Raw genomic sequence first — 21,940 nt, forward strand, 5'->3', positions numbered from 1 at the left:
GCGAAGAGTTTTGTCACACCACCAAAATGTTACTTTGCAAAAATTGCAACTTTGATATGTTTGAATTGGGTTGGCATAAAAGGAGACTTTTTAACAATGGTAACAGTTTCAATTTATATTCTTCTATAATTAATACTAAGTATGTTTTATACAGTAATTTTATCCCATCAAAATCACCCTTCTTTTCACAGTGATCATTTCATGAATCATGTATGATAGTGTAAATATTATATATATATATATATATATATATATATGTGTATGTATTGACGACAGTCGTCGTACCCTCCCAGATACAGAGGCCGTACCTGGCCACCGACGCGGGCCTGAGGGGGCCTGTTTTCCCCCCCCCAGTGAACCCCAGTGTGTGCGACGGCCAGGGACGCACCCGCGTGCGCCCTAGCATGCCAACGAGTGTTTTTTCTATGTGACTTTATCTTTTATTTCAGTGTGTATATATTTGTAAACGATTAAGGGATTTGAATGTGTGTAATTAACTTATTTTATTTATTATTCATTGTGCAAGTTCGCTGTGTAATTAATGTCTCGTGTATGTCTTTGTAAATAATTCAATAACTTTTCTGAAGCGTTTCGCCGTAGTATGTAATTGCAGCCTGGCGCGCCGCGGGACGGAGCTCTCTCCCACGCCGGCCGATTTTCCCCTCCCTCCCCGCCACCCGCGGGCGCCGGCCCGCGGGCGAGCGGGGAGAGGCAGTCGCGTCCTGGTCTCGAGCGGAGACAGACGTGTTCGTTGCTCCGCGAGCCGCGCACGTTGCGCTCGGGATTGAACGTTCGCTCAGTCCGCAGTCGGTCACGGCAGCTGAGCTGCCACCGCGAATCAGCTTAGCATTGTTAACTTACGAGTCATCGGGAGACGTGTCTAGCGGGCAGTTTCTACAACGCGAACGTGGTGCTACGAGTCTCTGAACTTTTCGCCGTCCACGGAACATTACGTAACGGGCCGCGTATGTACAGCGCTCCGTCTTCGGGCCCTCTCTCACTGGGTCAGCCTAGCATTAATAAACTTTACGATTCGCGCCGAAACGTATTTAAAAACCGCCCCGTCATCAGGGAGTCCGTGTCGCCGTGGTAGGGCACTTGTTCCGCGACGGTTCCGCCAGGCTGCGGCAGGACTTTATAAGCGTTAATAAAAGACGGCTCGTGAAATTCGTTAATGCCGTGTTCTGCTTGCGACAACCTACCAACATTCCTCGCAATCACTTCACTCTCCCTCCAGGTCCCGCCTTTCCCGGTCCCGGCCACGTTGGCCTGGACCCACACCTCTCCGACGAGGGCAGTACGGGCATAACAGGACATTTATTTCAACGGGAAAACGGGGACCTGAAGCCGAGGGACGTCAGTATATATAAATTATATACATACTGTATATTGGATCTTGACATACTGTTCTTGCGAAATTCTCATATGTGGCATACTACCTATTGAATGTGTACTTGCATAAGACTCAAGAGGCATTTCAAGTTAAAACATGTCTAATAGAATATTTATGTAGCCGCTAACTGTATCAGAAGGTATGTTTATGAGGCTGTTTCATTCGCTTATTAGTTTCTACTCATTTTTATACTGTTTAATGACGTGACACTAAATATAATGTGCCGCCAAATATATGTAAAATTTTTGTACGATAATTAAAGTAATTGTAACTTAACAACCTTCGTGAAGTTTATTTTTAAAGGTTATTTACCAACAGAATTACTAGCAGTGACAGCGGCAGGGAAATACTGGACGTCCCAACGAATATTTGGCTATGAAATAATGTCTACCGTCACTTGCAAATCAACATAAAAGGATAGTGAGAATATAATCGTAGTGTAAGATAATGTGTCTTTCATATAATGCTTTTGATATATTGTTTGTCCCGTCCACTCCCCTAACCAAGCGCTGCTGCATCCTTGCCAGCGCCCGGGTCAGACCAACACGTCAGACAGCCGCGCGCCCCTGGGAGGGGAGGGAGCAGTCTGGCAACGCTGCGCGGAGGCGTTAGGCACTCATGGATGAGGGGAGAAGGGAAGTTTCCCAGATCTCGCATGCTTCAGTTTCAAGGCCGAACAGAGCAGCGACACAACCTCCCCGCTCGACGACTCTCTCGCGACTGAACCGCGCTGGGACCGGCCCTAGTCTAAATACAAGCGCGCGGAGTAGTGGGGGACATCGCTTTGAGACCCCTAATGACATCACGACTGCAAAATAATGTTTCGGAACAGTGACGATTTTTTCGACTTGAACCGCGCCCTTAAAGATATGAAAAATCATGATGTATCACTTTCATGTTTGAGCCAAACAGCAATTTGATTGCAGCTATAGGAGTAAAAATCTAATTCCAGACATTAAAATATTTTATTTTCGTAATTTGCTATGTTACAAATAACATCTCTTCTTGTGTTTTGAAATGTAAAATGTGGAATAAATGTTATATGTTTTTCAACAGTCTCTTTAATAAAACTGCAGGATGGTAAGTATAAGATTTTTCGTTGAGTCATTTTCTCAAAAGTTGTACATTTTTTTTCAGTTAACGAAGTCAAAGTAAACTAAGTTTGATCTGAAAAACTTAATTTTCTGTTTATTTGATTTACATTGTAATCGTACAGACTCATGAAACATGAATATTAACAGCAATATGATGCAATTTATCCTTTTCAAATTTATACGACTGTCCTATTAAGAGTAAAAAAAAGGGTCCATATATACAGGATAATTACCGTATATACTCGTGTATAGCGCGCCCTTTTTCCCCCTCAAGTAAAGGAAAAAAATAAGGATGCGCGCTATACACGGAAAAAAAAAATGTGGGGGGAGGCGGTGAGGAGTGGAAGTTGTTAACTGCCGGGTGACGGGTGACGTTTCTGGCCAGCCCCCACACATACGCACATGCAACAAGGCCTCTCTCTCTCTCTCTCTCTCTCTCTCTCTCTCTCTCTCTCTCTCTCTCTCTCACACACTCACACACACACACACGTGCGCGCGCGCGCAAGCTCGCACATCATGGTCTCTTGTTTATTTTTAGACCTCCCCTCTTTACAGAAAGCCAGCTCAGAAGCTAGTAAAAAAAGAGAGAGAGAGAATGTTGTCACCAGTCCCCCCCCCCCCCCCCCTACACACTTTCTTCGCTTCCTCCATTCCTCGCCCCAGCAGCGACCGGTGAGTCATCTAGTTCTCCGCGCCAGCTTAGCAACGTAGCGCGGCACGCCTCCCTCCCTCCTTCCCTCCCACGTACCAGTTGTGACGATACAGCGCTTCATTATCTTCCGTCCACACAGCAGAGTTTAAGTATTTTCCTGACGCATCACCACACATCAATTTAAATAATCAGGTACCACAAAATGTTAGTAAAATTTATTTATGGGAAAAAAAATTTCAAATTTGTTTTTCTTTGGAATTTGTTGCAAAAATCGTGGTGCGTGCTATACACGAGGGCGCGCTATACACGAGTAAATACGGTATAAAGTCCGTGAAACATTTCATAAAATCGGTACAGTGAAATGGAAAAGAAAAACGTAACAAATTATATACAGCGTGAAAGAACAACTCTGAAAGTTTTTTTGAATGTAGCACCAAAAAGCTATTTTAAAAAACAACCGACAGGGGCGCTAGTGCATGTAGTTGCTGAAAATGGCTGCGAACCAGGCAGAGAAAGCCTTTTGTGTGCTTGAATACGCCCATAGCGAATCGGTAGTGAGTGTCCAAAGAGCTTTCCGTGGCAAGTTTAACAAAACACCACCAGTTTACAATAGCATAATGAAGTGGTACAAGAAATTCGAGGAAGACGGCTGTTTGTGCGACGCAAAACGGTCGGGTTGGCCAGGCGCCACAACAGACAGTGGATTGTGTAAGGGACCTGATGGTGCGGAGTCCCAAGAAGTCAACATATCGGGCTAGTGCAGAATTGAACATCCCTCAGCCAACAGTGTGGAAAATTCTTCGTAAGCAATTAAGAGTGAAGCCGTACAAATTGCAGCTTCTGCAAGCCATCAGCCACGATGACAAACTGCTCCGACTGCAGTTCTGCATTGCTATGCAGAACCGTCTTGAAGACGATGACTTTGCAAGAAAATTAATCTTCAGTGACGAAGCCACTTTTCATCTCTCTGGAAGAGTCAACCGACACAACAAACGCATATGGGGGACCGAGAATCCACATGCAACTCTCGAACACGTCCCAGATTCGTCAAAAGTTAACGTGTTCTGTGCCATGTCAAACAAGACAGTTTATGGCCCCTTCTTCTTCGCTGAGAGAACTGTCAATGTTATCACCTACCTCGACATGCTGCAATTGTTGCTTATGCCACAACTTGAAGATGATAGCAGGGACTTCATCTTCCAACAAGATGGTGCTCCACAATGTGGTACGAGATTATCTGAATGAGACGTTGCCACATCGCTGGATGGGCCGTGGGGCGGCCGCTGACCAAGTGCTACTCTCGTGGCCACCACGATCACCGCACTTGACACCTTGCGATTTCACCTTCAAGTGACAGAATCCAGGCCCTTGACTTCTGAAGTCACTGAATGTCCGGTTCCCTGAAGGCCTATCCCTGCTCCGAAGACCCAATTGGTCTGCATCTCGCCGCCAGCAAGTGACGGATAAGTCAGAATGAACATTCTTGTGTAATCCTTTGGTCATAATATTGAGCATGGACTTCCGCATAGCATTACTAAAATTAATCTACGAAACAAGCTAAAGAATGGTGCTACAATATTTCATACAATATTATTATAATATTGTCGCGGTTCGAAATTTTGCAGGGTTGTTGAAATCAAATTTAGGGACTTTACTGACGGGACTCTGCGCTGGCTGCTCTGTTCACTCGTCAGCGCAAGTGGCGTGACCATGTAATTGGGGCACGGGGCCGGCACGGCGCGCTGCGGGCTTGCAGATTTTTGTTTGTTTGTTCGGCCGCGCCTGGCGCAGCCACGGGCAGCAGTTACTGGGGCGCGCTGTCGTAACAAGCCGCGCGGTGTGGCCTGCACGTCGGGGTAGAGGGGGGTAGCCTTCCCAGATGTTCTAGTTAGTTGTTTAGTAAATTTGGCTTCAATAACGAGCGTTTGTTATGCTAGGCGCGGCAGGGTGCGCAAATTTAAGCGCAACTGAGTGGTAGCTCGGGGCTCACTCAGGCGGAGGCTATGGCACTCACCTGTGGCAACGAGTCGTTAAGTTCGCAAGTTTAGCTCGTCATGTAATCGTCTTTAAGCTGACTCTGGCGGGAGCTAGGTCTCTCGTCAGAGGTCACGAGTCGTTATAGTCAGAGTTTTTAAGAATGTAATGTTCGTTCGGGTTTTAAGGGCAGGAGAGGCCCCTACGTTAGTTTTTAAGTAACCGATCAAGAAAGGCTTATTGGAAAATGTGAGTATTGCTTGATCTTTCTCTTAATTTTAATTATAAGTTAAGATGTACTCGTAAGGATTAGGGAAGAGTTTAGTGAAGTTCTCTCTTTCTCTCTTGTAAGGTCGTTCAGTAGTTAAGGAAGTAATGAAGAGATTGTTGTTGTAAATTGTAATCCCGCTATTTAAATATTCTTTAAAAATGATGTTGATCATTTGACTTTAAAAATAAAATCATTTTAATTTAGTATTATGTTATTTTGCAAAAACTCCTGAGTTCAACTCTCTCCAGACATCCTGTACGGGATGCCGAACCTATGATCCTAGGTACAGTAAAGTATTTTATGAAGTTAAGAGTAGTTGAAGCCAGCAAGCGAGTTGTTTTTTTGTGTAAAGAGCTACGATTTTCTCTCCCCCCGTAACTTTTACGATTTACGACTTTTGATTCTTACTTTTATCTTTCTCTTTTTCCCCCGTAACATATGGTGGTGGCACCGGCTAGGTGCGCCGTTACAATATTAGGTGATTTAAGTTTAACCCTTCCACCCACCCTTATTTTATATAGTTGTTAAAAACATAATTGTTATACAACTTTGTTAATATCTAAAAGGGATATGGATTTTCTTATTTAAACATGTATTCAGTAGCTTATATTTTGTGTAATTATTTATTACGATCCACCTGTACCCTACCTTGCTTGGGAGAGTATCCTGAATTACATGTTCGTGCTCCTGCTCTCCTCTGGTGAATCTACGACTGTCGTGCCAACCTTCTTTGTCTGTCCCAACAAAAGGCTACTTTGTTAATCCAGAGCACGGGCACCATAACAAAACTTTAAACATGCATTAATCAATGCAGTAAAATTTTGGGGCACAAATAAGGCATATATAAAAAAAAAACCACAATTATGCTTTGTTTATATACACATACATACATACACTCTTGTGTTTCGCAATGAATTCATTGAATGTTACGTAGTCCTACAGTAATTTAACTGATAAGCTGACTAATGAAATTTGATTAGCTCATATAATCAACTGATAAATTGATAGTTATTCTAGTAATTTAATTATTATGCCTTATAGCATAATGTCATTTGCCTAGCAACTTACACATGAAGAATGTGCTTTTTTTTTAGCAACTTAAAATATTTTTTATGCCAAAATCAAACAATTGTTTATGGGAAATTCACTAATTTTATTTACTATAAAGTGGGCCTCTATTCATAAGTACATACAAAGCTGAATATATGTGACCTAAAATAAGAAAATTATTATTTTACAAGAAGAAACACGATTTAAAAAATTATATACCTATACATGGTAGACTACAAAAGTAGTACAGAGTACATTCACGTGAAGTTTTTGGAAATCATGGGTGTGGCTATTTACAAAAGAAAAGTGTGGTAAAAAAAAAATATTTGGATCTGACTAACAAGTTCTTAGAAACTTCCAACAAAGTTGGTTTTCTAGAACCCTAATTTTATAACACAAACGTACAACACAAAGAAGAGTTTTTTTTTTTTTTGCAAAAAAAAAAAAGGCATTTGAATTAAATTTTCTTAATCATTTAAGTTAAAATATCTTTTACAATGACAAAATTTCAGAAACTGCATATAGTTTACAAATTAAGGCAAATATTTTTAGTATTTTGAGGTGACTTGAAACCTAACTGGAAAATTGGAAAACATACTTAAAAGTAAAATTTTGTTTAGCCATGGTTTCCAGTAGAGATGGGTCGATTCCATATTTTCTCGATTCCGATTCCGATTCCAAAAATGCTTTGATTCCAGGTTCAGTTCAGATTCCGAATTCCACCAAAAAAATTGCCATGTACCTAATCATTAAAGAACTTAAAAAAGGAAAAATACAATATATCATGATTCCAAACAAACTTCTATTTCAAGAGAAAGTTTTTAATGCAATTCTAATGAAAACTCAGCTGCTTGTATTATGCTAATTAATTCAAAAGCAATACAAGGTTATAATTTCAACAATTTCTAGAAATGAGAATTCAGGTGTATTAACAAAACAAACTGAAATATTAAAACAGTGTATAAATAAAAAATAGAATCTTATGGTAGAGGTGGGTTGTTACAGCAATTTTCGGTATCTGTTCCAACCTGATACTGATACAGCATTGTACCATGTTACAAGTCTCTGATACTTCTGTATCAGACGGTCCCAGGAGGCAACAAAGCTCCGCGTACGCAGACCGTGCGACCGGAAGGAGAATCTGATACATTATTTATCACGCCTGGTAATTCTCTTCCTCTGATACTCGCATGCCCGCCTGATACAACCAGTATCAATCAGTTCAACATTCACTGCAGTTCGTCCTGGCCGTGTATCACCATGTTGCGGGCTGTCATGCTTTATAGTTAGTATCTTTATAGTGAAATAAGGAATGGATAAGTGCACGAAAAATACTTCATTTGTGTGGAATTTTTTCACGGAAAATAATGAGTTTGCTAATTGTAATTTGTGTAAACAAAAACTGAGTTATAAATCATCGACTAATCTGAAGAAACATTTGAAAAAACATTGATATAGTATGCTCACTAATGTACCTATCTGTTTTTTTATTTTTTATTTTTGATAAAATCGTGAATTTTTAATGTATAAAAACACTAGTTACTAATTGTTTTCGAAAAAAGAAAGTCCATATGTTGATTACATCTGTTATTAGTGTCAACTAAGAATTTATTTGCATTTTCATAGCTGTTAGGTGCACAAATATAAAATAAATATTATATCTTGTATTAATGTACTTTTTAATATTAAAATTTCATTAGTTTTATTATTGAACGAGACGGTGCACGCACTGCGCACTGAGCGTACTTTGAAGTAGGACAATAAACAAAATGACTTGTAACCAGGGCTGCCACTCTGATATTCATGAAAAACCTAGATAACCTAAAAAAAACCCAGACACATGGGTAAAAAACCCAGATGCGTCTAAAATGCTATCGTTGAAAATGTTTGCGTACTAATTCAAAAATATAAACATAATTGGTTTTAATATAAAACAATTAATTACCTTACAAGACTGAAAACGGTTAAATACAACCAATACAAGAAAATTACACTGCAGCAAAATGGCTGTATAAGTAATTCTTGGACCAGCACATATCATAAAAAACCTACATATTGACGACAGTCGTCGTACCCTCCCAGATACAGAGGCCGTACCTGGCCACCGACGCGGGCCTGAGGGGGCCTGTTTTCCCCCCCAGTGAACCCCAGTGTGTGCGACGGCCAGGGACGCACCCGCGTGCGCCCTAGCATGCCAACGAGTGTTTTTTCTATGTGACTTTATCTTTTATTTCAGTGTGTATATATTTGTAAACGATTAAGGGATTTGAATGTGTGTAATTAACTTATTTTATTTATTATTCATTGTGCAAGTTCGCTGTGTAATTAATGTCTCGTGTATGTCTTTGTAAATAATTCAATAACTTTTTCTGAAGTGTTTCGCCGTAGTATGTAATTGCAGCCTGGCGCGCCGCGGGACAGAGCTCTCTCCCACGCCGGCCGATTTTCCCCTCCCTCCCCGCCACCCGCGGGCGCCGGCCCGCGGGCGAGCGGGGAGAGGCAGTCGCGTCCTGGTCTCGAGCGGAGACAGACGTGTTCGTTGCTCCGCGAGCCGCGCACGTTGCGCTCGGGATTGAACGTTCGCTCAGTCCGCAGTCGGTCATGGCAGCTGAGCTGCCACCGCGAATCAGCTTAGCATTGTTAACTTACGAGTCATCGGGAGACGTGTCTAGCGGGAAGTTTCTACAACGCGAACGTGGTGCTACGAGTCTCTGAACTTTTCGCCGTCCACGGAACATTACGTAACGGGCCGCGTATGTACAGCGCTCCGTCTTCGGGCCCTCTCTCACTGAGTCAGCCTAGCATTAATAAACTTTACGATTCGCGCCGAAACGTATTTGAGAACCGCCCCGTCATCAGGGAGTCCGTGTCGCCGTGGTAGGGCACTTGTTCCGCGACGGTTCCGCCAGGCTGCGGCAGGACTTTATAAGCGTTAATAAAAGACGGCTCGTGAAATTCGTTAATGCCGTGTTCTGCTTGCGACAACCTACCAACATTCCTCGCAATCACTTCACTCTCCCTCCAGGTCCCGCCTTTCCCGGTCCCGGCCACGTTGGCCTGGACCCACACCTCTCCGACGAGGGCAGTACGGGCATAACAGGACATTTATTTCAACGGGAAAACGGGGACCTGAAGCCGAGGGACGTCATTTGGCACCCAACGTGGGGCCGTAAGCATACGCAAGCGCACGCAAGCGCACGCAAGCGCACGCAAGCGCGCAGGTGCAGGACAGAACGGAAGCAGGTGCGGCTGCGCGGCGTGGGAGCGGCTCGAATTCGAGACGTCGCGCCGGCGCGCCGGCGGGAGATAACGCAGCGCGGGAACGGCGCGAACACGAGACGTTTCGGCGAGAGATAGCGCGTCGTGGGGGACAGAAATACAAGACGGCGGTGCAGCGGTATCCCGGACTGAAGATAACGCGCTGGGGAGGATCGTATTGTATTACTGGGGGAGATTGTGTTCACGATCCGCGGATCAGTAGCACAGGAGGACAGGATGGCGTGGAAACAGGCGGGACAAGAAAGATACGATCTAATCAGTTTCGAAACGGACTTGTGTGAGGAGGGAGACTCCGCGAAAATGGACGTAAAAAACGAGGTGTGCGGGTCCGGCGGCGCGGCCGAGGGCGCGAACAGCACGGACAGCACAGTTGAGGACAGTAATCGGGAACAGGGGGACAGGCACGCGGACGCAGATGGGCCGGTAGTGCGGTACGTGAGCGCGCAGTTTGAGTTGCCAGAGTTTGCGGGGAGAGACAACGAGGACCCGCGGGAGTTTTTGCGGGAGTGTGAACACCTCCTAAAACTGTATGAAGTGCGACGGGCGGAGTGGACGCCGCGAGTGGCGGGACAGCTCCGCGGTGAGGCAAGGAACTGGTGGTCAATGGCCGGGAGTTTTGATACCGAGTGGGGACATTTTGTACGCCAAGTCAAAACTAGGTTTGATAACGATCAGGCGCGGGCAATGTGTTTGCGGACATTTTATTGCCGAAACCAGGAGGAGGACGAGAGTGCAGAGCAGTTCATTTACGAGAAGTTACGCATGTTCCGCCGATTGGGGACAAGTGGGGACGTGAGTGCGGCGTTGCCAACCATTGTCGAACAATTGCTGCCAGAGTTTCGCCCCTTCATGAGGACGGCTGCTGGTCGTCACACGGAGGAGTTCGTGGCCCTCGCCCGCGTGATCGAACGTGACATGTCGCAGTGGAGGACGGCACTCGGGGGCGCGAGAGCTCCCCGTGCTCGCTCGGGGCCGCGGGGGGTCACCGTCACAGAGGTCACGGACAGTGACTTGGCCGTGGTGAGCTACGCCGGCGGCGCGGGACCGCGCAGGACAACAGACCGCGGTGGCACCAGGGAACGCCCGGAACCAGCTGCGACAGGAGGAGGACGTCACGAGCGGACAGCTACGAGAGAGAGGGACGAACGTCCGCCGCGATGCCGTTTTTGCCCGGACGCGTACCATTGGCATCGCCTCTGCCCCACCAGAGCCGCGTGGGAGGAGGCGCGCGAAGGCAACACGTCGCAGGCGGGAAACGCAGGACCGGGGGCGGAGGGACAACTGGGTGCCGCTCCCCGGCCCGCCAGCCACCGGCAGTCCCAGTAACTGACAGAACACGTCGACCACCACCGGCGCCTACCGCACTAACGTCCTGTATGCCGCCGGGAAGCAGGGGACAACGGGACTGCTCCTCATCAGCTGTCCCCACGCCGGGTCAACTGCGGGGACAGCTGACTGCTGGCGCCACCACCGCGGCCCTGAGGCCGGGTATACCAGGGCCGGACCAGCCGCCTCGTCGACACGCCGTCGACGGGGTGGACAATCAGAGCATCAGCGCAGGCATCCCGCCGACCATCTCCGGGCAGGGACAGCTGACTGCCGGCGCCACCACCGCGGCCCTGAGGCAGGGTATACCAGGGCCGGACCATCCGCCTCGTCGACACGCCGTCGACGGGGCGGACAACCAGAGCATCAGCGCAGGCATCGCGCCGGCCATCTCCGTGCAGGGACAGCTGACTGCCGGCGCCACCACCGCGGCCCTGAGGCCGGTTATACCAGGGCCGGACCAGCCGCCTCGTCGACCTGTCGTCGACGAGGTGGACCACCGGAACGTCAACACGTCGGCGCCGGAGCGAGCCGCGGACCTCGCCGCGAGTTCCCCACGCCCGGACGGCCAGGTGGCCGGGGGCGGTGGGGGACAGACGACTGCACAGCTGGGGCAGGTCGGCCCCGAGGAGCCGGAGCTGCTGCGAATTCCTGTCCGCGCTAACGGGCGGGAGATGCTGGCCCTAGTGGACACCGCCGCCAGCCGAACCTACATCGCGGCCCACCTGGTGGGAGCGGAGGCAGTGACACCGCGGAGGGAGCTGGTGCAGCTGGCCACCAGGGACGCCGTCGTTGCAGCAGGGGGCATCACTCAGGTAACAATGAGCATCGTTGGTCACGTTAGCCACGTCGAGGCCTGGGTGGTCCCCGAGCTCCGCGAGGGGCTGATTCTGGGGGTCCCATGGCTGCACGAGGTCGACGCCACCGTGGAAGTACGAGCTGGCCGGATGCACTTCGGCACCCAGGGGCGCTGGACGGTGAACGGCGTGCACCAGGTTCCCCCCAGTCCCCCTCAGTCAGTCATTCGCCTAGAAGACCTTCAGCACGGTGTTCCAGAGGAGTACGTCGATGTCATCAACCATGTCCTCACCTCTCAGGCACAGGTATTTGCGGCCGCGGACCGGCTACGACGGACAAACGTGACGGAGCACCGGATACCGATGGTACCGCACCGCCCTCCCTTTGAGAAGGTATACGGATTTGGCATCCGGGAACGGGAGGCCATACAGACTCAAATTGACGAGATGTTACGTGACGGGGTAGTGGAACCCAGCACCTCCCCGTATAACTCACGGGTGGTGCTGGCCACCAAGAAAGACGGAAGTCTACGCTTTTGCGTAAACTTCAAGGCGATAAACAAACTGACCATTCCCGCCCCGCCCCCGCAGATCAATATCACAGACGCACTGGCAGGACTGGGGGACGCCACTTTTTTCACGACACTAGACTTAAAATCAGGCTACTGGCAGGTGCCGGTATGTCTGGAGGACCGCCCTAAGACGGCATTTACGGCACCAGACGGTCGACGTTACCAGTTCTGCGCCATGCCGTTTGGTCTCATGGACGCCCCTGCCACGTTCCAGGCCCTGATGGTACGTGTTCTGGATGGGTACATTGGTGAGTTCGCCAGTGCCTATCTGGACGACGTTATCATCTGGTCCAGGACGTGGGAGGAACACGCGCACCATCTGGCATTGGTGCTAGAACGTATGGCCAGACACAGACTGACGTGCGCCCCAAAGAAATGCCACATTGGGGCCACGGAAATAGAGTTCCTAGGACACATAGTGACGGCGGAGGGGTGCCGCCCCCGACCTGAGCAGTTGGAGCTAATAGAGGGAAAGGGGGCACCTAAGACCAGGAAGCAGCTCCAGAAGCTGCTGGGGCTGCTCAACTGGCTGCGGTCCTTCGTCCCCGACTTCGCCACGGTGACGGCCCCGATGACGGACCTACTGTCACCGAAGACTAAGTTCCGGTGGACCCCCGCCGCGGACGAGGCCTTGCGACAGGTGAAGCGCCGGTTCAGGAACTGTCACACGCTCTCACGCCTGGTGCCCAGCCGCCCCATCTTCATCCAGACGGATGCGAGTCAGGAGGGGATGGGGGCGGTGTTGTACCAGATGGATGACCGGGGCGAGAGGCGCGTGATCGAGTACGCCAGCGCCAAGTTTGGGCAGGCTGAGCGGAAGTATCACGTGAATGAGCAAGAGTGCCTTGCGGTGGTCTGGGCCCTACAGAGGTACCGTCACCACGTCGAGGGCCGCTCATTCACGCTGAGAACCGACAGCCAATGCCTCCGCTGGTTGGACTCCGCTCAGGGCCGGAAGTCTAAGTTCACTCGGTGGGCCATGCTGATCCAGGAATTCTCGTTCACGGTCGAGCACATTCCTGGACGTGAAAATCAGTTGGCCGACGAGTTGTCCCGGAATCCGGACCCTGAGAATGAGTTCCACGACGACCAGGGCTGGGAGGAAGTGCTACTCCCTGAGCGTGAGCGCGGGGTAGAGGACTCGGTGCCGCGACCGTGCGCGTTGTACGCGCTGACAAGCCCCACTGCTCCTGCACCCGACGCGCGACCCGAGACTATGACTGACCTGCTGGCGTGGGTCCACGCGGCGCAACTCCGGGACCCCGACACCCGGACCCGACTGACAGAGTGTGGGGAGGGGGTGATACCGGGCTGCCGGAGCCTGAACGGGGTGCTCCAGACCAGGGGGGCTCACAGGTCGAGCGGGTGGCGGACCCACGTGCCGCCCGAGGCCAGGCGCTGGGTCCTGAGCTACCTGCATGACCACCCCCTGGCGGGACACCCGGGCGCGGAGCAGACGCTGCGTGAGGTCAGACGGACGTTCCGCTGGCCTGGCGACGCGGCAGAAGTGAGACGCTACGTGCGGGCCTGCCTGCGTTGCCAGGAGCGGAAGTCCAGGCGACCCGACGGCAAGGAGCAGCAGGTCCCACGACGGCCCCGGAATCCCTTCCACACTGTGGCGGTGGATATTATGGGGCCGTATCCTCGCACGTCCCGTGGTCGGCGATTCATTGTTGTGGTCACGGATGTCTTCACCCGCTGGGCGGAGGCGTTCGCAGTACCAAACGTGAAAGCCGGCACCGTGATTGCCCTGCTCGAGCGCGAGTTCTTCCCGCGATACGGGTACCCCGCTGTCCTGCTGACGGACAACGGGGTGCAGTTCACGGGGAGAAGCTGGCGAGTGTCCTGCGCGGGTTGGGGGGTGGAGCATCACACGACGCCCACCTACCATCCGCGCGCGAATCCGACCGAAAGGCGGAATCAGGACATTAAAACTCAGCTGCGCATCCGGTTGGACGAGGACCACACCAAGTGGGACCTGCACTTCCGACGCTGCTGTTTTGCCTGCGCCGTCGGACGAACGCGGTCACGGGCCATTCCCCCGCTGAACTGGTGCAGGGCCGGAACCTCGCCCTGCCCGGGGAAGCGCGCGCAACCCCCGACTTGCACAACATGACCACGGACGATCTGCGCGAAGACGCCCGACGTCGCCAAGCTGACTACCTGACTAGACGTACGCCGCAGACGCACCAGCCCCCAGCACGACTAGAGCCTGGCCAGCAGGTGTTTGTTAAGTGTCATCACCTGTCGGCTGGCGAGCGGGGCTTTTGCGCCAGTCTGGCTCCTAAGTGGGCGGGGCCACAGGAGATCGTAGACAGACTGGGCACCACCTCGTACCTCGTGCGTCGCGCCGACGGACGGACAACTAAGGTGCACAGGGACGACATTCGACTGATAGGCGACCCGCACGACGAGTACGACCACGACGACAGCGGACCAGTGGACGGTGACGAGGCCGAGGATGACGTCACCGAAGGTGTACTGGCCGACCTCGGCGCCCCTGTGGTGGTACCGCCGGAGCCGGACCTGGGACGTCGACGGGGACACGCCCACCCCAGGTCACTGCGGGGGGTTGGCAGGAACGTTGACAGGGACGACGACACACGGGACGGGACCGATGACAACGTCGCAGTAGGAGTCCTGGTCGACCTCGATGACCCCGTGGTGACGCCACCGGAACCGGATCAGGGACGTCGACGATGACGCGCCTACCCCGGGTCGCGGCGAGTGGCAGGCGAGAACGCTGACGGGGACGGTGACACACGGGACAGGACCGATGACAACGTCGCAGTAGGGGTCCTGGTCGACCTTGGTGACCCCGTGGTGACGCCACCGGAGCCGGATCAGGGACGTCGACGGGGACACGCCCACCCCAGGTCACTGCGGGGGGTGGGCAGGAACGTTGACAGGGACGACGACACACGGGACAGGACCGATGACAACGTCGCAGTAGGAGTCCTGGTCGACCTCGGTGACCCCGTGGTGACGCCACCGGAGCCGGATCTGGGACGTCGACGAGGACACGCCCACCCCAGGTCACTGCGGGGGGTTGGCAGGAACGTTGACAGGGACGACGACACCTGGGGCACGACACATGGACGGGCCCCCACGACGACACCGACTCAGCCTCCTACGGGGGGACAGCAAAAGGGGAACGGTGGTTGGCAACTGGCAAGAGGGGGCGGGGAACGGACGCCCGTCAGAAGGGGCGGAAGGGGTCCGCGTGGCGCAAGCATGGCAGAGCTGGAGCGCTTCGTGGACCGGGTGCTCCCGCCTGATGACGTCAGCGCCTACGCCAACGACACTGATGGACCACTCATCGAGGACGTAACACATGACAACACTGCTCAGGGCGACCTGGTCGACCTGAGTGAACCAGTGGTGACGTTGCCGGAGCCTACCCAGAGACGTGGACGGAGGTACGTCCACTCCTGGGAACGGCGGGTGACGGGGACGGACGTGAGCAAGGACGTGACAGACGGGGTAACGGTCCGGCTCCTCAGTGGGGAGGGCGATGTCGACAGGGCCCAGCAGGTGGTCCTGGACTTGCCTTCCGGGGAGCCGAGGATGACCGCTCACGCGGGGAGGGGACCGGCGTTGCGCCGGTCCACGCGTGAGAAGACGGCCCCCCACTACCTCCGGGACTACGAGTGGGGGAGTCAGCGCAAACCCCGAGACGTAAGACAAACGACCGACGGGGGGTTACGCTGCAGCGTGATGCAGCTCCTGCCCCAGTTTGCCCGACCCGGACGGAATGACGTGACGAGCTCCGACGACCAGACAAGTGGCCGGACGCGGACGCGGCTGCCGGTCTAGGTCGGCGTCGGGGGCCAGGACGGCCTCGGGAGAGGGGGGGCATATGACGACAGTCGTCGTACCCTCCCAGATACAGAGGCCGTACCTGGCCACCGACGCGGGCCTGAGGGGGCCTGTTTTCCCCCCCAGTGAACCCCAGTGTGTGCGACGGCCAGGGACGCACCCGCGTGCGCCCTAGCATGCCAACGAGTGTTTTTTCTATGTGACTTTATCTTTTATTTCAGTGTGTATATATTTGTAAACGATTAAGGGATTTGAATGTGTGTAATTAACTTATTTTATTTATTATTCATTGTGCAAGTTCGCTGTGTAATTAATGTCTCGTGTATGTCTTTGTAAATAATTCAATAACTTTTTCTGAAGTGTTTCGCCGTAGTATGTAATTGCAGCCTGGCGCGCCGCGGGACGGAGCTCTCTCCCACGCCGGCCGATTTTCCCCTCCCTCCCCGCCACCCGCGGGCGCCGGCCCGCGGGCGAGCGGGGAGAGGCAGTCGCGTCCTGGTCTCGAGCGGAGACAGACGTGTTCGTTGCTCCGCGAGCCGCGCACGTTGCGCTCGGGATTAAACGTTCGCTCAGTCCGCAGTCGGTCACGGCAGCTGAGCTGCCACCGCGTATCAGCTTAGCATTGTTAACTTACGAGTCATCGGGAGACGTGTCTAGCGGGCAGTTTCTACAACGCGAACGTGGTGCTACGAGTCTCTGAACTTTTCGCCGTCCACGGAACATTACGTAACGGGCCGCGTATGTACAGCGCTCCGTCTTCGGGCCCTCTCTCACTGAGTCAGCCTAGCATTAATAAACTTTACGATTCGCGCCGAAACGTATTTGAGAACCGCCCCGTCATCAGGGAGTCCGTGTCGCCGTGGTAGGGCACTTGTTCCGCGACGGTTCCGCCAGGCTGCGGCAGGACTTTATAAGCGTTAATAAAAGACGGCTCGTGAAATTCGTTAATGCCGTGTTCTGCTTGCGACAACCTACCAACATTCCTCGCAATCACTTCACTCTCCCTCCAGGTCCCGCCTTTCCCGGTCCCGGCCACGTTGGCCTGGACCCACACCTCTCCGACGAGGGCAGTACGGGCATAACAGGACATTTATTTCAACGGGAAAACGGGGACCTGAAGCCGAGGGACGTCAATATATATACATGACAAAACAAACACCATCACTGCATTCTTTAAACCGGTAAATGTTTTTATAAAACTGCATCAGGTACGTTAGTCTTTATTCAGAGTCTGATTCTACAAGATTGGTTTGAAGGTTAATTGTTGCATTGGTTTTGTGTTCTGCAAGCCTCTTTGAAGAATGTGTCAAATTTAATATTCGACTTAGCTTCTTGAAAACTAGTTTTGTGTTTATATGTATTTTTGTGTGTGAAACACATAGACTTGTTTGCATTTATCAAACAGATATTGCAACAGATACAGTAGCTACTACCTTTATTATTGTTTTAGGTATAAAAATAATTAAAATTATAAAAAACCTAGAATTGTTGGAATTCATTATTTAAAAACCCAGAAACCCAAACACCATCGGAAAAACCCAGATCTGGGTGGAAAAAACCCATGAGTGGCAGCCCTGCTTGTAACAATATCGCTTTGCGCCTCTCCTTCAAGGCTTCAACGGCTTCCCCTGCGCTTCCTCCCCTACATTCTTTCCCTTCTTTATCCCTTATTCGCCGTTCCTGCTCCCTCCCCTTTCACAAGCTCCGCCCAAGTGACCGTCATCTGCGATCGGGTACTGCGCTCATTGGCCGTGGTGTTGTTCCAGGTGAATTCTGAACTGATACTAAAGTCTCTGATACTTTTCAAGTGTACTCGTTTGCCGTTCCTGATACAGGCGCGTATCAGTGCCAAAGTATCAGGTTGATACTTTTCGACCCACCTCTATCTTATGGTACATTATGAATTTCACTGGAGTCCCCCAAAGCAAGATACTTATGTTGAGTCCAAAAATGTTTTAATAGGTTGGTTGTGGTCTTTGTTGGCCCACGAGATATTTTCGTGTTACAATAATTGCATACTGCAAATTTGTCATCGAACGGGTAGATTGTAAAATGTTTTCACACATCAGACATGATTTTTTATTTCTAATACACTGTTTCACGTGTGTTTCTGCAAAAACGAGTTATATACATCACAGAAATACGTGTACGTACGTACGTACGTAGAAATAAACTACCTGATCTCTCGAAAAATAGTAATTAAAACCACGCATGTTAATGGAAACAAAAGTGAGGTTACAACATAAAGTATTCAATAATATGGAGGCTTTCGTGTTTCATCTCATGCAGTAAGTGCTCAGTACCTTCTATGGGCAAAGTAAATGAAAAAAAGTTAATTAATCAGACATACTAGTTAAATATATTATTATATTAAATAAAAATACAGTAATATATTATGTGTTTTAACCCAATTTTAACCATTTTAAAACTTCAAAAAAAAATAAAAAATTACAATAGATAGTATTGCTTTTGTTGTGTTGCACGCTCTGTTAGCTGTTTACAACGTTAAAGTATGGCGGACTCGGCTAGATGAGATGATGTATTCATAATTTGTTTCTTTTCCTTTCTTTACGTATTGTGTAATTCAACACAAAATAAGTTAAAACACGGTTATGATTCTAAAGTTTGGAAAACAAATATTTAATTTGATCCTAACGACTTTTATACTGTAATTGTATAAGCTGAAACTGCAACCAATATACACGTGAAATAAGATAACTATTACGTAATTTACCGAATTTTGAAATCAAAGTGCAAGGTGGTTACGTAAATATCGTGACAATATTCTGGCCGAAAAAACGGTAATTTTTGCTGGAATCGCCGGCTTCATTCAGGGAAAAACTTTTTTTTCTTCTAAACTATTAAGAGTGCTTAGTACCATACTAAATACGATACGATTCCTCGAAACTTGGCGGAAGAATCGACGGTTCCGATTGCTGGCAGAATCGGTGGAATGGAAGCAGACATGAGAATGAATGGAGTGGCAAGGCACCTGAATGAGGTCGTCCGTCTCGAGGTCGACGGCGGCCGTGGCTTCGTCCAGAACCAGCACCTTGGTCTTCCTGAGCAGAGCCCTGGCCAGGCAGATGAGCTGTCTCTGCCCCACGCTGCAACAAGGTGTGAGGCAAGGTTTGTGGGTTCCAACCAAACACAGTGCCATGACTCACATTCATGAACACTGAGTTGGTTCTGAAGTGGCTCGTGGCGGTCTTGTCACCTTAAACCTCTGTTCCTAAGTGTGCAATGTAACATACTGTGGCCAAGGCCTGCTGGCACTATTGCATGGGTGTGTGCACTCATTCATTAGCTCCACTGTGACTACATCTACGTGTCTACATTTTTGTTACTCGTTTACCATCACTTTTCAGCCAATTCACATACCACAAGCTAACAATGTCACAAATAATAGTTTCAACTCACATTTACTTTAACAGTTGAGGTTAAATGCAGCATATGGGGAAAATATAGTGACTTTATGTAAGTGACAACAGACAGGTGTAGCAGCATGCTCACTGCTCAGTACTGGTCACCACTCATGAGGACAAATGTCCCGAGGCAGCGCTTATCATTAAAATCCCTGCTGATACTTGCATGTGTTTCAGCACTACATCTGAAGCATGTGCTTCTTGCTTTGGTCGCATAGTCCAGCAATTCCTTCCCCTCTGCTAGTTTCCCCCCTCCCTCTCCTTCTCTCCGTGCTGCTTGTCGATCCTGGCCTCACCCCGTCTGTTGTCTGGGTCGTTTGGTTGCAGTTGGGTGAGGCGCTACAGCTCTGGTCAGTATCGGCGATGACGTTAACTTCATGTAGGACACAGTAACTGTAAGTTTGTTGCATGATGTGGCTGTGATCAGCTTGTAACATGTTTGCTAAGCCCTTTAGTTTTCATTTTGTTTCGCCACTGCGTAATTTAGTATTAGCCTTAAGGCTAAGATCCTGAGTTTCTCCCGAACGTGCAAAGAAAGAATACAACACATGTAGTTCTAAAATTCTCGATAGAGAGCACTAGCTGTATGGATGAGCTATGGATGGCTGAGGGGGTGGTGGTGTAGGAGTAGGAGGAAAGAACGTGCTTTTCTCATAATTCCTTATCGCCCAGCGGGGTGTCATGTTCTTCAATGAGCCTGAGGGGGGTGGGGGAAGCCAGCCAACTGCCTGCCTCGGAGAGCAGTAAGATTTCCGCTCGGTTTTCTCTGTCAATTCTCCCCAGACTTCTTTGACCGCTCGACCGCTCGACCCTCATAGCGCGTAAGAGGATAAATATTACTATTTTCAGTACATTTCAGTTCTAAACCCGTACGTAACCGTATGCAACCCAGCAGAATTATAATAAATATTAATTTTATGCATACATACGCAAACAAATATATAGAACACTTCACTTATACAATAAACATATTGTTCATTTTACCGCGGTGGGTTGGTGGCGAAACTCGCAGATTTGGTCTCTTCTGCAAGTTACGCAAGATCGAGATTTTAGTTATTTATTATAACATATTCGACTAGTTTGACATGCTTGTACTAAATAAGCTAATCCTTGAGATGACTCAATGAACTCTCGTACACAGCTGACCACTACAATCAGTGAGGTTGGCCAGTAATGCAGTTTTCCTTCCCGTAAAAAAAAAACATTGTTATATACTGTACGAAAAAGGGTTTGCACTTTTACAGGTTTTCTTCCTTTACATATTTTGCCACAGATATATGATTGAACATCTAATTTCGTGACTTTCTGTGGTAAAGTGGTATTTTTTGGTATATGATTAAAATTTATAGTTTTCTGTACGACGATATAAAAATGACCTTTTTATACAATCAATTTATATTTGTAGGTGAATATATGTCCACAAAATATTGCAGCTTATTGCACTAATTTTAGTTGTTTGAATGTATTTTGCATGTAAGTATGTATAGACGAGGATAGAGCTGAAGCATTTTTTGGTTTGCTTTTAGCCGACCTGCAGCTTGTGGCTTTCGATGACCCCTTCATTTTTATTTATCATGTATGATGTTTGAAATCTATGTCATTAGTTGCTCAATGACCCTGGCATTCGTCAAAAAATTTTCTTTTAAAAATACGTAATTAATATTTACAAAATATGGTCTCGTGTAGTAATTTATTATTGCAACATAAATATTGGCGGTCGCGTCTGACGAAATGGAGAGCACCTACATGCTATTCCTACGGGTGACGTCAACCATCACCGGTAGTTCTCCTTGTAGGTATTTATGTACTGCAGGTCGGACAAGCATGAAATAACATATGCTGTAATTAATAATTAATATTTCTACAATTAAAATTTAACTCTGAAAGGGTCACAGACCTTTACCACAAACCGCCTTCACTACCCAGTCAGAAGTGTCTGAATGAACATATGTAGGGAGTAGGCTAATCATCGTAGATAACAAAATAATATTTCAGAGGTGGCTAGATAAAGTGATACGCGAAGAGTACTAGTATTTCCCCCCTTCCCAAACCGTAAAAAAAAAAAAAAAAAAAAAAACAATTGACACGTTACCACATGCAAAACACTGCTTCAGATCTGGACCTGGTTCATGTAAGTAGAAAAAAGGCGTGCATAAATTACGACCACTGATGTAATATGCGGAAATCAACCAGAGTCTAAGTGATTACGAGCGAGGAATACTAGTACAATAAATATAAGTCATGGACGTAGTTTTATAGTAATTTATACTCACGTTTTAGAAATTGTA

General features: G+C 49.1%; 2 protein-coding genes across 3 annotated transcripts in view; one reads left to right on the forward strand and one right to left on the reverse strand.

The window, feature by feature from the left end:
* The window catches only part of LOC134533340 (multidrug resistance-associated protein 1-like), a 180,125-nt gene that overhangs the window by 9,447 nt on the left and 148,738 nt on the right, over window positions 1–21,940 (reverse strand). Inside the window, exons 4-5 of one of the 2 annotated variants that reach the window (XM_063370862.1) lie at window positions 19,220–19,334; window positions 6,033–6,118 (exon numbers count right to left, since the gene is read on the reverse strand). In XM_063370862.1, the coding sequence (XP_063226932.1) occupies window positions 6,056–6,118; window positions 19,220–19,334 (178 nt within the window). In that variant the 3' untranslated portion in view covers window positions 6,033–6,055. The remainder of the gene's footprint in view (window positions 1–6,032; window positions 6,119–19,219; window positions 19,335–21,940) is intronic. The other variant, XM_063370863.1, reaches the window with a different exon arrangement.
* Window positions 19,333–21,940, forward strand: part of LOC134533339 (uncharacterized) — a 176,104-nt gene continuing 173,496 nt past the window's right edge. Inside the window, exon 1 of the mRNA XM_063370858.1 lies at window positions 19,333–19,344. The gene's annotated coding sequence lies outside the window, so the exon portion shown is untranslated. The remainder of the gene's footprint in view (window positions 19,345–21,940) is intronic.

The sequence above is a fragment of the Bacillus rossius genome, chromosome 6 (genome assembly GCF_032445375.1).
Source record: "Bacillus rossius redtenbacheri isolate Brsri chromosome 6, Brsri_v3, whole genome shotgun sequence".
Classification (NCBI taxonomy): domain Eukaryota; kingdom Metazoa; phylum Arthropoda; class Insecta; order Phasmatodea; family Bacillidae; genus Bacillus; species Bacillus rossius.